The following is a 14,918-nucleotide window of genomic DNA, read 5'->3' as shown; positions in this document are numbered from 1 at the left end:
TTCCATGGTGAGGGGAAAAGAGTCAGGTTCACGGTCAGACAGGCCCTGAGTTCAAGGCTGCCTCTGGGTTACTGGGTTACTGGGTCCTGGGATAAATTCTTTGCGCTCAGATTTCTTTGGCCATAAAAATAGGACCATAAAGTACATACTGGACACCGTCATCATTAAGGGTCAATGATGTGTGTCACTGGGCCAGGACAGAGTAGGCCATCGATGGTGGCGATGGTCAGGCTCACTCGAGATCATAAATGAGAAAAAAGTAGCAAAAGCCTCTGAGTTGTGCCGCAGTTGCCCCCATTTTACAGATGCGGAAGTTGGGGCCCAGCGGAAGGGGCCCAGCACAGCCTCACGGAGCTGAAGCTGACCCTCAGAATCGGTGTCCCAGTGTGACGCCTGTCCTCTCTCCCTCCCCCTCCCAGGATGAACAAGGCCCCCACGGCAGGGTTTGAGGCCGACGTGGGCAGCAAGACCACCCACCACCTCGTGTACCCCGAGAGCTTCCGGGAGCTGGCGGAGAACGTCAGCATGGTCCTGGTCCCCTTCAAGACCACCGACCTGCAGTGGGTGGTCAGCGCTACCACCACAGGCACCATCTCCCAGTAAGTCCCCTCGGGGCGTCTGCATGAGGGTCACTGCTTGTCCCGCTGCTGCTCCTTGCTGTGTGAGGGCCTCTGAGCCCCCCGCCATGCTGTTCCACCCCCTACAGCCATGCTCGTGCTGTTCCTCCCCCGGAACACCTCCCCTCCCCAGGCCTCCCCGTGGAGGGCAGAGCCCCAGTCCCCCAGCCACCTCCAGACCCTCCGGCTCTTCTTGGTACCCCTCCTCCCATCACCCCGATGCACCCGGAGCTCCGGCCTTCCTCCTCCTTGTGACTTCCCGCCCCCCCGAACAGACCTCCCAGCTTTGCTTCCCCAGACACCCTGGAAACCCCTCGGGAGAGGGAGCCCCGCTGGAAAGGACACAGCACGTGTTAGCTCTGACCCCGTGCTCACCTCTGGGGTGCTCCCCGTTGATGAGAGCCTCCGCCCACCCCCGCTTCTCAAACCGTCAGAATGGCCCCGGCTGGGCTGGGGGGCGGGCAGGGAGACCGGGCGTGGAGCACGTCGGCTCCGGCGGCTGCCTTGAGCACCGAGGAGCTCACGTCTTCTGATTTGTTCCGGGCACTTGGCACGGGTCTCAGTGAATTCCCACTAGTCCTTCTTATGACCTCCAGCCTCCCCGGAGACCCGGAGGCTTGGCCCCTTCGCAGAGCCAGGCTCGCACCTGCCTGAAGAGAAGTGGCTTAGTGCCCAGATGGCCAAAAGCCTCCTTGTTTGAGGCCTGGTTAGGAAGCCCGAGGGATTTGGGTGCGGGAAACCGGGGGGCTGTGCTCGGAGGAGGAGGGCAGTGAGGGAAGCGGGCGCAGCCAGGGGAGGAGCTGGACCAGCCAGGGCTCCGCTGCCGGCCCCTCCTTCCTGGTCCCACAGGCTGGAACGTGACTTGTCCCCAAGGTAGATGCAACGTGAGGCCAGGTGGCCAGGCACGTATACCGTCATCTTGGGGGCACGTGAAATCTTGCAGATGAAAAGGGGGCCATTGTGGGCCTATCAGCCAGCGTCCCAGCAGCGGGGGATGGGTGTTGTGGGCCCCGCTCCGTGCTGCTTGTGCTGTGTGCGCGGCTTGGAGCAATCCCCCGTCTTAAACTTTCTGGGAGAAGGCGGCATAATGCAGCAGCAGGTCCTCGAATGAGCCACGATCGCCCTCTGGTGTCCATAATGGGCCACTATGAGGAGGTGGGGTCCCTTGGGAAATGAGTGTGCTTTCCCGCTTGCCCCACCTGCGTCTCCAGCTGCCCCTACCAGCTGATGCCCAGGCCGCCAGCCCCCTCCCACATTAACCACCTGCCTTGTCCTCCCGCAGCACCTACGTTCCTGTCCCCACGAAGATCAAGGTGAAAAAGAATAAGGTGAGTCAAGACTCAGGCGCCTTGTCCTCTGAGCTCAGCCTCGCTTTCAAGGCTCTGCGTGAGGACGGCGGAGATCACCATCTCCCCGCTCTGCCAGCGTCTGGCGGCGGAGAGCCCCTGGGCCCCCGGGCTGGTGGGTGTGGTGGCCCTCCACTTAGAGAGTGGAGGGACGAACCCTGGAGAGGTTCCCTAAGCCTGGACCCTGGACCTGCAGCACCACCCGGGAGCTTGTCACCAATGCAGATCCTCAGGCCACCCCAGATCTGCTGAATCAGAAACGCTGGGTTTTTACAATTCCCCCAGGGATGCTGGTGCTGTTCGAGAACCACTGCCCTACAGCATGAGCATCTCAAAGCCAGACCTCGTCACCTGTCTCCATATCTGCATCTTCCCCAGTGGGCCCTGGAATGGGGTTGGCTAAGACGTGGGCAAAGGGCAGAGGGATGAAGAAAATGAAGTGTCCGCCACACCAGGCCTTCGCATACACTGTCATGTGTAGATGGAGAGATCAGGTTCAGAGAGGTCAGGTGACTTGCCCAGAGACACACAGCTAGTCACTGTATGGCTGGAGCTGATGTCTTCCCGATGGTGGCTGCGTGACATTGAGCATGTCACTTAGCCTCTCTGAGCCTCGGTTTCCTCATCTGTAACATGAGGAGAGGGAGAGCTGGCATGCGGGGTCCTTTTAGGGACTGGAGATCATTCAGGCCCATGTGAGGCAGAACGGGTGGCTCAGTGCCTTCCTGCAGTGTGACAGGAGTGTCCCTGCCCCCAGCTCATGCTCTTCCCTGGAACCTTCTCGTGCAGCCTCATGTCCCACTCCTTGGCCGCATTTGATTGTAATTCAGATGTCACCTTGTCTGCAAGACTTCTCACCCCAGTTCCTTATCTCCTTTCTCTGCTGTGTTTGTTTCCGTAGAGTCTCATCACGCTTTTCGATCATCCTCTGTGTCTCCGTGATTTAGGTCACGGTCCGTCTTCTCCACTAGAACGTAACGCCCCGACCCCGAGTGCAGGGTTATGAGTTCCAGTCACAACAGGGTCCCCTGAGGTTACAATAGCGTGTGGCACCTAACACATGCCTGGTTTCCTTCTCCAGACCGCTCACCATGTCCTCCCCTCCCGCAGATCCTGATTTACCACCCAGCCTTCATCAAGTACGTCTTCGACAGCTGGCTGCTGGGCCATGGGCGGTACCCGTCCACCGGCATCCTCTCGGTCATCTTCTCACTGCACATCTGTGATGAGGTAGGACCCCCTCCCCCATGCCTGCCTTCCCCCGCCAGGGGGTCGGGGACCGAGGGCTCCTCATTCTGTGTTCTCAAGAGGGGCGGCGAGAGCGCCTGCAGACAGGCTAGACCTCCCGGCATAGCCTGTCTCTTCTAGAAGCCCCGATCCTGTCTCTACGGTGAGGCTTTGCACTGTCTCCCGCACGGGAGGATTTGGGGAGTAGCCATGTTCTCTTGGTGTGTGAGGTCCCAAGGCAGAGCCTGGCCCAGCAGGTGGAAGCTCAGATCTGATCTGGGGGCAAAATAAGCATATCTTGCCCCCAGGAGTATATTATAATCGGGGGAGCTGTCTGGGGTTGTGGTTTCGATCTCAGTTGCTCATCACAATCATCTGTGGAGCTAAATTCCGGCCCCCAGGCCACAGCCCAGCCCACTTCCACCACAATTCCTGAGGTTGGAAACCCGGCACCCAGGGGTTCCACTATTCACCGAGGTTGAGAATCAGTGATTTTGCCAACCGTGCGTCTCCAATCGTGGATTCGCCTTGCCGTCCGCCAGCCTGGGCCTGGGTTTCCATCAGTGATCTGGGGTGCTTGCTGCCCCTGGACAGTGAAGCAGGACGGGGACCACAGTGCCCCCTGCTTCTTTCCTGGCCCTGGGTTCAGGCAGGGCACTCCGCTGTCCCTTCTTGGCACGTACAGCCCATCCCCGCCCTTGCCCCATCAGGCTCATCAGTGGACATCGCAAGAGGAGGGGTCGAGGGGGTAGCAAGGCCCACCCACCGTCTCTGCCTCGGTTGTTCTGCCACCATCTTCGCCTGCCCTTCACCCCAGAAACCATACCTGCCTCTCATCCCCCCCCCAAGCCCCTACCTCCAGCTGGCTGGTCAAAGAGCCCGTGGGCCTCTGCCTCAGAAATGCCCCTCCCGTCCCTTAGCGCGTGCTCTGGGGTGGGCCCGTGTCCCTGCTGGCATTTTCGGAAAAGGCTGCACCTGCCGCAGAGCTGTCTCCTGCCCCTGGTGGGTCCCCGCCCCTGAAAGCCGTCTGCCATGCTGCGGCCCACATAGCTTTCCCTCTCCCTGGAATCCCCTCCTCCCGTCCCTTCCTGGTCACCTTCTGCTCATTTTCCAAGACCCAGTTCAAGTGTCACTTGCTCGAAAGAGCTCTCTCTGCCCTCGCCGGCCTCCTGCCCCTCCGTCCTCGGTGCTGAGGGAGCCCCGGCGTTAGCCGCTGTCCCCCACGGGGGCCCGGTTGGTGCTTGTTATAATTTAGGAGCGCCAGGGGCTGAGACCTGACTCCTGCATCCCTGGTTGCGCCAGCATCCGCCTGAACTCTGACGGATTTAATGCAGCACCTGGCACAGAATAAGTGCTCAGTAAAAGTTTGTCATGCGTAAGAAGCACGCCCCCTGCCCCGCCCACCGGACAGTGAGGACCCCCGGACCAGATGGGTATTCGCCCAAGGGAAGGCAGGGGTCGGAGCCACCGCCCACCTCACTGTGGTCATCGCTCTTGGTGGCCCCATTTTCCATATGAGGAAAGTGAGGCTCAGAGAAGTGATTTGGCACTTGCAGGATGTATCAGCAAGAGGTAGAGCTGGGATTTGGGGCAGGCTGCTGGGCTTCGAAGCCCTGCTCCTCAAGCCTTGGAGAAGAGGTTGTGCCTCCCCACAGGTGGACCCAGCACCCACAGGGCCACCCACAAGCAGTGGCCTCCCACTGTGCGCTCTGGCATCGGACTTGACTTTTACTCAACTTGCCTTTGCTTCCCCAAGCCTCTGGGAGTTCCAGGCTCCTGGAGAGGGGTTTCTGTGAATCCTTGGAAGTGGTGTTTACAGATGCTGGGGGTACCTACAGGCTCTCTTTGTCAGAGGGTCCACCTGCAGTCTGGCTCTCACCTGTGCTTTGCCCCGGCAGGTGGACTTGTACGGCTTCGGGGCGGACAGCAAAGGGAACTGGCACCACTATTGGGAGAACAACCCGTCGGCGGGGGCTTTTCGAAAGACTGGGGTACACGATGGGGACTTTGAGTCCAATGTGACGGCCACCTTGGCATCCATCAACAAAATCCGCATCTTTAAGGGAAGATGACGCTGTGAAGGGCTAAGGACAGATGCACCAGAGCGCACCTCTCCACATCCAGCCCCAACTTCTCACCGGAGCCATTGTGCTCTGGGAACTTGGAGGGCCGGCCTCAGGGGTGTGCCCAGGTGCCCCTCGCAGCCTCTTGCACCCCAACTTTTGGCAGCATCTACTCAGCAAGGTTGCCGAGCCCTGCCAGGGCTGCAGAGCAAGTCTCAGAACCATTCTGGGGTGGGGAGACCCCTCTCGCTGCTGTTCCGGGCTGGGGAAGGTGGGGAGACTGGGGGGAGGTCCAGTCGAAGATTCCCACATTCTAAAGAAGAGGATGGTCTCCTGGGGAGGATGCACAGAGACTCTGCTCTGCTGAGGGGTCCGGGGCCAGCGCTCTGATTCTCGCTGCGAAGTTCCTGGGTGAGGGCGACCCCCCAGGACAGCCATGCGGGGCCTCCCTCACATGGTAGGACCACCACGCCTCCCCTTTCTGCCCAAAGCTCATTTATGGTGGCCAGGAGGGCTCCTCACCCAAAGGTCTTCAGAGACTCTAAATATCCAGATGTCTCCTTCCCAAGCCGCTGTTCCCTTGAGTAATCAATCTTTGTGTTTATCATGATGGCTGAGAGCAGATCTGACGACTTCTTTGTGCCTTTGTATTGGGGAGAGAGATGCATGCATTTGGCTGAAATGAGGCAAAAGCCCCGACTTGGGAAAGGGGACCGCAGCAGTGAACTCCCCTTACTCTGTAGCTCGGGACAGTTTTCTAGTTCCCTGAGCCAGCGTCTGAGTTGGAACAAAGCTCGGATGATATGCGGCTCCATCCAGAGGCCCGTCAGCCATGGGGACTTATTTTCACAGACTACTGGATTTGGTGCCCGTAACCTTCCAGAGCTGTGCAGGAGGCCGCCAGCAGCTAGCAGTTTCCCCCAGGGGTCTACACTCTGGGCCAGATCCCTCCTCGTCACCTGTGTGGTGTCCTGGGGGTTGCAGGGTCATCCTAGGAACGTGACCATCAGAGAGGAGAAGTCATACCTCATCCTTCACGTCCCAGCTGCTCGCTCTTCCTTGTCAGGCTTCCTGATAATTTATTGTTTTGTTTTTAAAATTCAGCTGACGTCATCTGCACTTTGTGACTCAATTGCTCTCGCTTCAGCTGGCAGCTGGGGTGTGGGCGCTCAAAGCCAGTTTTGTAGGAATCCTGAGACTTGGGATACCGTGGTGTCTAGGGCTTGAGGGCTTGCTGGTGGGCAGATCCTGGGGTGTCAGGTCGGTAGGTTTGTAGGATGCTCTGTACCTCCTTCTCTCCCAGTCCTACCTTTCTTCTTTCTCATTACGGGCTTTAGATTGAGTCTCAGGCTAGGAATCGCCAAACCCAGCGGCACTATCTTGGGGCCGGGTGGGGAGTAGAGTCACAGGTGTAAAAGGACAGTGATTTTTGGCTCCAGTTGCTGACATTTAATCAAAACAAAGCAAACAAACAAAAAAAAAACCAGCCCGTTTTTTCTGTCAAGAGCATTTCCTAAAAGGCCACTGATATTTTGGGGAGTTGTGACCGTGTCCTGGTCTGGGAAGCCAGGAGGCTGCCTCCGCTGCTCCCTGCAGCCCTCTGGATAAGCCCTGCCCTCCCCAGCCTCACTTTCTCCCTCTGCAAATGGGGAGGGAGGAATTACGAAGATCACGGACCACAGATGACAACGGGCATTCACAAGCAACACTAGAAGTCACACACCACATTTGTTTTTCCCCTGAGTCCCTGTATATGAGTATTTTCCAGGGGAGAGGTTCCAGTTTTTATTCGATTCTCAAAGATTCAGGATCCAGAAAGTGTTTTTTAAAAGCTAACCAACAAAAACCTGTTCCAGCTTTAAAATTCTGCAAAATTGAAGACCCTCTTGACTGATAAAAGGCTTGTAAATTGCTGTGAGGTCATTATTCCAAACATAAATCCTCAGAGGCTAGAGCTCATGGGAGCTCTAGCTTCACTTGACGCGAAGAATTCAGCAGACGTGCCGGTCGGCTGATTAATCCCAGGGACAAACCTTGCAGAAATGGACACTGGCGCAGGGAGCGGTGTGGGCTGACCCCTGAGCTCGCTCTCCCCTTCTCCTGAAAGCCAAGTCTGTTCAGGATGATGGGGTCAGAGAGAGCACTCAGCTTTCCTGGATGTGCTGAGTCAGGTCCCCAGAGCAGACAGGTGTCCACAGCTGAGCTGCACACCACCTGGGTCGGCCGTCTGGCCCCCACTCCACCTCTCCTTCCCACCAGGCTGTTCACTGTGAGATGCCTTTCAGCCCTTGGATCCCATTTTACAGATGAGAAAAGCAACGCCAGAGAAGGCAAGTGATTGCAAAAGTGAACCAACTGTGAAACAGATTTTGAGCCGACATAGGGTGTTCTTGGCTCCAGAGGTGGGCTTTCCCAGCCAGGCTCATCCAGCCCCTCAAAGAACTGTAGTCGGTGTAGGTTTCGGACTACAAGCCTCTCACCGCCGGGCTTTGTTCTCAGGCTGCCCACGGTGGCCCGAGGCAAGCTGTAACCTCGGCCTTCTCACACCGTCCTTCCAGTGGAGGAGATAGCATCATGCTTTCCCAGAGCTGGGGCAGACATCATCCTGTGGCTTAACAACGGCCACCTAACCGAATCCAGCCAGCCACTGTGGCCGGGATTAACGCACCATTGCCTTAAACCAGCGGGGCCCATGCCGGGGTAGAGGTGGCTGAGAACTAGACAAGAGTGTTTCCCACGGGGATTTGGCCATTGGCTGGAGGACGAGAAGCACCCACACGAGGAAGTTCTTGCGTGAACAGTATACGCAGTTGGGCTCCCCGGGGCTCCAGGATCCCAGCCCAGGGCTCTGTCCACTCCGCGGACAGAGAGCTCCTTGGAGACCAGCCCTGGGCACAAAGACTGCAACAACCAGTGCTGAGGCTGAAGCCGAAAGGCGGAACTGATGAGGGAGAAAGATGTTACCAACATCCCAGACATCTGACTCCCCCAGGGAGTGAAAAGGCTGCTTTCTCAGCCGGAGCAAAGCAATGCCTGCAGCCACACGACCCCTGGAGCCCCTGCTCTCACCCACCTGGAGGGGAAGAAAGGACGGTTGGTTTGTAGTAATCTGGGGAAGAGAAGAAAGTTCCTGAATTGATGCCTTTTGAAACCCTGGCTTCATCAGGCATCGTCCAGCAAACCATGTGGGCTGGGCTTAGTGGGAGGAGCCAGATACAAGGAAATAGGACCTAAAAGAGAGAAGCCAGGTTAGAAGGGGGGCAGGCGATTTTTGTCGCAGGGAGTGGGGGTGGGTTCGGGGACTTGATGGCATCCCAGGCTCTGCCGTGGCCAGAAGGGCCAGCGAGAGGCCAATCCTACCTCGACGCAATCTGGGCCTCTGGATCAAAGGTGGGATAGAATCACAGAGAATATTTAGGACTGTGATGTTTGCTTTAACTGTTCTCTTCAAGGCAGCCTGAACCCAAAGGAAAAATGGAAAACTGAAAAGAGCTCACTCTCCCTCCGATGGTTGTGGTCGGAAATGCTTTCTGCAGGGAAGCCAAAGACGGCTGGACTCCAGCCACGTGCCATCAGGGACTGGCAACTGTCCTCGCTCCTCCAAAGAGTTCGGGGATGTCACTGTGTCCATCGTGGACATCTGGTTTGCAGCAGACGTGGCCTCAGGCCACTGGCTGGTCATCCTCTCCTGGAGTCTGGGCTAACAAGTTTTGAGCCCTCCTGGGGGGCAGTCCACGACACCTCTGCAAAAACAAAAAAGAAGAGGGTGTAGGAGGAACAGCGGGCCAGGCAAAGCAGCATCACACAGTCTGTCCTTACCCAAAGCACTGCATTTCCTACAAGCAGCCAGCCTCTGGCCTCCTGTCTCCCTCCCAGACCATCACCATCAGAGGTCCGTACTCGTGTTGAACTTGACCCCGTTGCTCAGCTTCTGAACTGCCATTGTCGCCCTCCTGCCCAACGTCCTGGTCCATTCATCAGCTTTAACCTGGGAGCCCTCACTGGGCCCCGGTAGGATGGACATGGGTGCACCATCACGTTAGCACTTAACTGAATTCATGTCAAAGCCAAAGTTTCCTGAGCACTTTTTCCTCTTTGCAATCTTGTTGGGTTGGTTGGTGGTGTTTTAAAATCCGCTTTCTTTGCCCCCCCTTGCCTCACTCGCAGGTTTTGCAGCTAAGCGTTTGTTCATCTGGATGCTTTTTGAATGAACTTGGCAAGAGTCTGCCTTCCTCAGCCTCTGCTCTGTTTTTTAATTTTAATTTATTGTTGAACATTTCCAATGATCCGAATCAAAGTGAATAAAAAAGAACTGTTTTATTGTTCGGGTGTGTCTGTCGCTTTTCTGTGAGGGCTGTGCTTTGGTGCCATCTCTTGAGGTTTCCACTCAGGAGATGTTTTCAGTCCTAAAAAGACGCCTCCTCTGTTAGTGTCTGCCCTGAGCCAAGTGCCCAGATGTTCAGGACATGGAGAGACAGCCTCTCCTCAGATGCAACCGTGCCTTCTCCCTGCTGTGTGACTGTGGTAAAGTCGCCCAACCTCTCTGAACCTCAGCTGCCTCATCTGTCCAATGGGGACCACTCTATGGGCCAGCAGAGGGAGTGTGAAATCAAGAATAGATGCATCGTAGGAGGCTGGTGGAGACACAAGCCCGCTGCTCCAAGCGTTTGCTGAATGAAATAGGCCAATGTGGGCAGAGTTAGTGTCCATCCTTCCCAAAGAAGGCTCGTCCATGAATGGATGCAAGTCTGATCCAGAGGTGGCACAAACTGCCCAACTTTTAAAATAGATCCAACAATCCACTACCAGGACTCTGTAAAGTTGGTGTAAATAATACTCCTTCCCGATTTGCATGGCACTTTACAGTTTGCACAACGACTCCCTAGGCACGATCTTGAACTCTCTCAGCAGCCCTGCAGAACTGGTGAATGGGTGCAGGCAGTTGAGGGCAGAGGTAAGGTTCAAGCCAAGCCTCCCGTCTCCAGATCTGGGGCTCCCTGTTCTCTGCGGTGACACCTCCCGAGTCACTTGAGAAGTTTGTCTGTGGTGACTTTCTGAAGGCAGCCCCCCCGGAGGCAGGACGGTGCAGAGATTAACACAGGCGCCTAGGAGTCAGGCTGCCTGGGCTCCTACTTATTCGCTGTGTGAGTGTGAGCGAGTTATTTAACCTCTCTGTGCATATTTCCTTATGAATAAAGTTGGGGTGATGAAATACTCCCCATATAAACAGGCGTTGAGGGTTAAATGAGTTATACCATCCCTGGGACCTTCTCTCATCAATGGTTAACAGGCTTCCTGACCCTCCACTCCATCAAAGACCCATCTTACCCCAAATGTATTTCTAGTTGGTATCACATTAGAGCTGCAATGTGGACAAGTGGCCACGACGTGCCGACACATGGACCCCAGCCCCACTGGATGAGCTCGGCCAGGCAGGAACTCTTTACTCCATGGAGCCCCCAGCAGGGAAAGGAATCAGCCAGGGCCCTCCACAGGGAGCCCCGAGGATCTAAAGGCATTTCTTTGCGACCCTTCAGGCACCCGCCAGAGACGAGCCAACGCCAGCCTGCTCTGCGCCACCCGACCCTTCCCACAAACGCAGGTCCCGCAGGATTTGGTTTTGGGAACCCTGGGGAAATACACCCAGCGACACCCCTCAGGCTGCTCCAGACACACACACGCACTTGATTGTTCAACGAAGAGCTAATGGGATTTAAAAAAAAAAAAAATTTGTCATTTACTATAACATGGATGGATTTGGAGGGCATGACTCTAAGTGAAGTAAGTCAGACAGAAAAACAAATACTGCATGATATCACTTATCTGTGGAATCTAAAATGTACAAAAACTAGTCACAAAAAAGAAACAGACTCACAGATATAGAGAACAAACCAGTGGTTACGGGCTGGGATGGGGGGCAGCATTGTGGAGGGCTCGGGGTGGGAGGAAGGAGGTACAAACTACTGGGTATAAGATAGACTCAAGGGTGTATTGTATAACACGGGGAATATAGACAATATTGTGTAATAACTGTAAATGGAAAGCAACCTTTAAAACTTGCATAAAAATTATTTTAAAATTAAAAAAATAATGTCAGTTAAATTTTTAAAAATAGATAAAAAAACAACCAAAAAAAATTTCTAATTTGTTTTTACTTTCTACCATAAGGATCTTTACACATACACAAAGATTGAAAGGAGAGCGTATATGATCCCAGGTGTTAGATTCAACGATCCTCAGTGTTTTCCACATACGCCCCCTCATTCTCCTTTCTTTTTCATCATCATTTTTCATGTCCAGCTGTGTTTAGGGATCTGCCTCAGATGTCACTTGGCCCCTGTGCGTGAGTGAGTAGGTCTCTCGGAGCGTGCCTGTCCCATCCGCCTGAGTGTCACCCACCAAGTGGAGGTGTCCCCAGGCCCTCTGGCACCCCGTCCTCCAAATGCCTTTGGAAGGTGGTTTATTTACACCAGCATTCACTAAAATCATGTCACCAAAGGTCTGTCCCTTCCTAAGCAAGGAGGTCATGTGAGGTCCAGGATGCTGTGCTTCTAAGGGCCTGAGAAGAAACACCGCCACTGATTCGTGGGTCCCTCTGTACCCACTGGGGAAGGGCCAGCTTCTCCTTCGCTTCTGCTTCGTTCACTGAGTCAGCAGCCACCAAACACCTCCGGGGCTCAGGTACGAGCCAGCCCCACTTCATCAATATCCATCTGTGGGACGATGATGATGATGCATTTTTCCCCTCTCCCCCTCATCCCGCACCCAAAGCCCACCGCTGGGTCTGTCCGAACTCTGGAGCCCCGAAGAGCAAGGCGATGCCCCTTCCACATGTCAGAGTCACAGCTCTTGGGTCATCTTCAGCTGAAGCATCAGATCCTCATGGAATCAGCAAATTCCAGGTAACCTGCTTCTCAGAGATGCTAGGCACCTTGCCACACCTTTTATCTGTGGTCATGTGGAAGGATTCAGAGACTGGTTACACTCAACTCCAGTCCCACTGCTACGGACTGAATTGTGTCTCCAAAATCCATATGTTGAAGCCTTCACCCCCAGGGTGATGGTATTTAGAAATGAGGCCTTTGGGAGATGATTAGGTTTAGATGAGGCCCCTTAATGGGATTAGTACCCTTATAAGAAGATACATAGTGAAAAAAAAAGAAGATACGTAGTGAGAAAGCAGCTCAGCAAAACCAGATCCCAGCTGGGCTCTGGGAAGCACGTCCCTCCCCCAATCTCTCCCCCATCTCCGGATCTCCACATGGCTCACTGCTCAGGCTGTCCTGGCTGCTGCAATCAGCGATAGAAAAGTCCGTTCAATTGGATGAGATAAGCAAAAGGGAATTGAATATTTTGCTCCACTTCTAAGCTGCACTCTCCAATTCAGCTTGACCCAAAGTACAATTAGCATTTAATTTTGACTGGTTCCTGAAGCAATCTCGCCATGACCCCAGAGCTCAGGACAGTAAGGTGGGCTTGAGGCCCTAAGGCCCCAGCCATTTAGAATCAGAGATCTGGGCCTTGTCAGGCTATGGACCTAGGAGGCCGTGGATCTGGCTGGAAGCCTGCCAGCCAAGGGCACAAGCTGGTAGAAACTCACATCCCCAATTTGCAGTCTGCCGCGAATGAGGGAAAGTAGGCAGCAAGACGGTGGGTACCAGTGACAGCGAAAGGCAAGTGTTGCACCCAGATGGCACATGCTGCAAAGGAAGGTTTGGGGAGTGGGCGTGTGTGATGTCCAGAAACGTCAGTGTGGCCAAGGGAGACATGGTCCTCACCTGGACACTGCTGCTGAGAGCTGGACGTGAGTGGCCAGAAGCTGGGGTGGCAGTCGTGTCCACAGGACCCTCCAGGCACATCTCACAAGACAGGGCAATGAGCTACCACCCTCTTTTCAGGGCCAGGGATCCCCTGGATGCCACATGCCCAGCACACTTCCTGGCTTGTGGAAGGCCTCAGCAAAGGGTCCTGATGGCTATCAATTCAGAACATCCTTTCTCCAGCCGTGGGGAAGGGGTGCTTACGTATAACCTATTACTGTGGTAAGTTGAGTGCCCTGAGGGCACCTTCAGATCCACATATATCCAGGCTCAGCTTCCTATGGGGACCGATCAGTTCTGAGAACTCCTTCCCGTCCATATTTTAAAACATTTGGACTGGCTTTCCTGAAACTTTATCCAAAACAGGGAGCTAGAGGTGGTGTAGATTTGTGGATCGCTGGAAGATTCCTTTCCTTTGTAAGTCCCCCAAGAAGGAGGCTTGGCTGGATCACAGGCACACACAGGTCCAGGGAGTCAAAGACCTGGATTCAGACATGGGCCTTTTCTGTAAAGTAGGAACGATGATTCCTGATTTGCCTGTCTCATGGGAGTGTATGAGAAACTAACATACGTTACGTACACATACACTTCATTTGATAAATATGTACCGAGAGCCACTGGGGGCTGGGCAAGACAGGTTCTGTGCCATCAGAAGGTCACAGTCTTATGGGGGGGACAACAGTAACACCAGGAAAAGTGGGAGATTATTAATAATGATGATAGTTCCCTTTCACACGCTAAGTACTTTGCCTACGTTAATCTCATTTAATCCTGCAGCAATCCTGCCAAGAGGCACTGTTCCTTCTAGAGGAGAATTTAACAAGGAAACTGAGATTCCAGGAGATGAAGTAACTTGCCAGGGTGGGAGGGGTAGAGCCAGGACTTCAACAGCAAGGTGCTGAGTTCCCCACAAGAGTGTGAGGACAGGGGACTGTCTGCTTTGCTCCAAACTGAAGCACTTTGGAGATGAGCCCTCACAGAGTGGTTGCCCTGCTCTGGGAGCCGCCCAACTTTCTCTGTGATCTTGGCTAAGAGCCTGACCAGAACACCGAGAGACAGTGGCCGCCAGAGGGTGCAATGGAATCACCTTCAGCCGGATTTTCAGCACAGAAAGGGTTTGAAAACCACCTGAAAAAACGCACACACCCAGGTCAGAACTTAAAAAGACTTGGTTATTATCAAGTCCACCACTTCCAGATAAGGAGATTGAGATCTTTGTCACTCAGCCAAGAGAACTGTGTCAAGAGGAAAAGTCTGGATGCAGTTGGAAAAGGTCAAAACCCCAAGCAAATGAGGACTGGCTGAAAAGCTTTACGTGGTGTCACATTGTCACACAGCGTCGCTGGGCCCAGGCCCCTGCTGTACCTCCAGACCTCAGAATTTCACTAGCTTCAAACTCCCCACCCTTTCTCTGTGACTCATTAGCTTTCTAATCTATGGGGTAAACCTGATTTCTTGGACTTGGTTTCTTAATCTGTAGAATGGGTATTAAATGAAAAAGTATATGGAAAGCAAAGATGGCAGCATCACATTTTCTGAGTTCTTTCTCTGTACCAGGCATTCATCATGCATTTTCTCATTCAGTTCTCACAAGAGCCCCTTGGATGCAGTAGTGCTACCACCTTCACGGAAGATCTGAGGCTCAGAGACTGTTAGCTACTTGCCTGTGGCTACATACGCCATGAGGGATCAGAGGATTCAAGAGCAGACCTGCCTCCATCAGTCAGGATACAACAGCCTAGTGCTGCAGCAACAAATAAGCCTGAGAACCCCAGTGACTTCGAACAGACGACAGACGTGTATTTCTTGCTGTGTCAGAGTCTGATGGGTTTGGCAATTTCCCTA

The 14,918-nt window shown here is 54.3% G+C and overlaps 1 protein-coding gene across 1 annotated transcript in view; it reads left to right on the top strand.

Annotated features, from left to right (window-relative positions):
* Positions 1-5,262, top strand: part of ST3GAL1 (ST3 beta-galactoside alpha-2,3-sialyltransferase 1) — a 12,364-nt gene extending 7,102 nt beyond the window's left edge. The window contains exons 3-6 of the mRNA XM_007448001.1: positions 420-599; positions 1,900-1,945; positions 3,074-3,193; positions 5,089-5,262. Coding sequence (XP_007448063.1) covers positions 420-599; positions 1,900-1,945; positions 3,074-3,193; positions 5,089-5,262 — 520 coding nt within the window. The remainder of the gene's footprint in view (positions 1-419; positions 600-1,899; positions 1,946-3,073; positions 3,194-5,088) is intronic.
* Positions 5,263-14,918: the final 9,656 nt, after the last annotated feature.

This window comes from Lipotes vexillifer, unplaced genomic scaffold, assembly GCF_000442215.2.
Source record: "Lipotes vexillifer unplaced genomic scaffold, Lipotes_vexillifer_v1.1 scaffold796, whole genome shotgun sequence".
NCBI classification, from domain to species: domain Eukaryota; kingdom Metazoa; phylum Chordata; class Mammalia; order Artiodactyla; family Lipotidae; genus Lipotes; species Lipotes vexillifer.
Note: the sequence above shows the minus strand (reverse complement) of the source record. Positions and strands in the feature narration are given on the sequence as shown.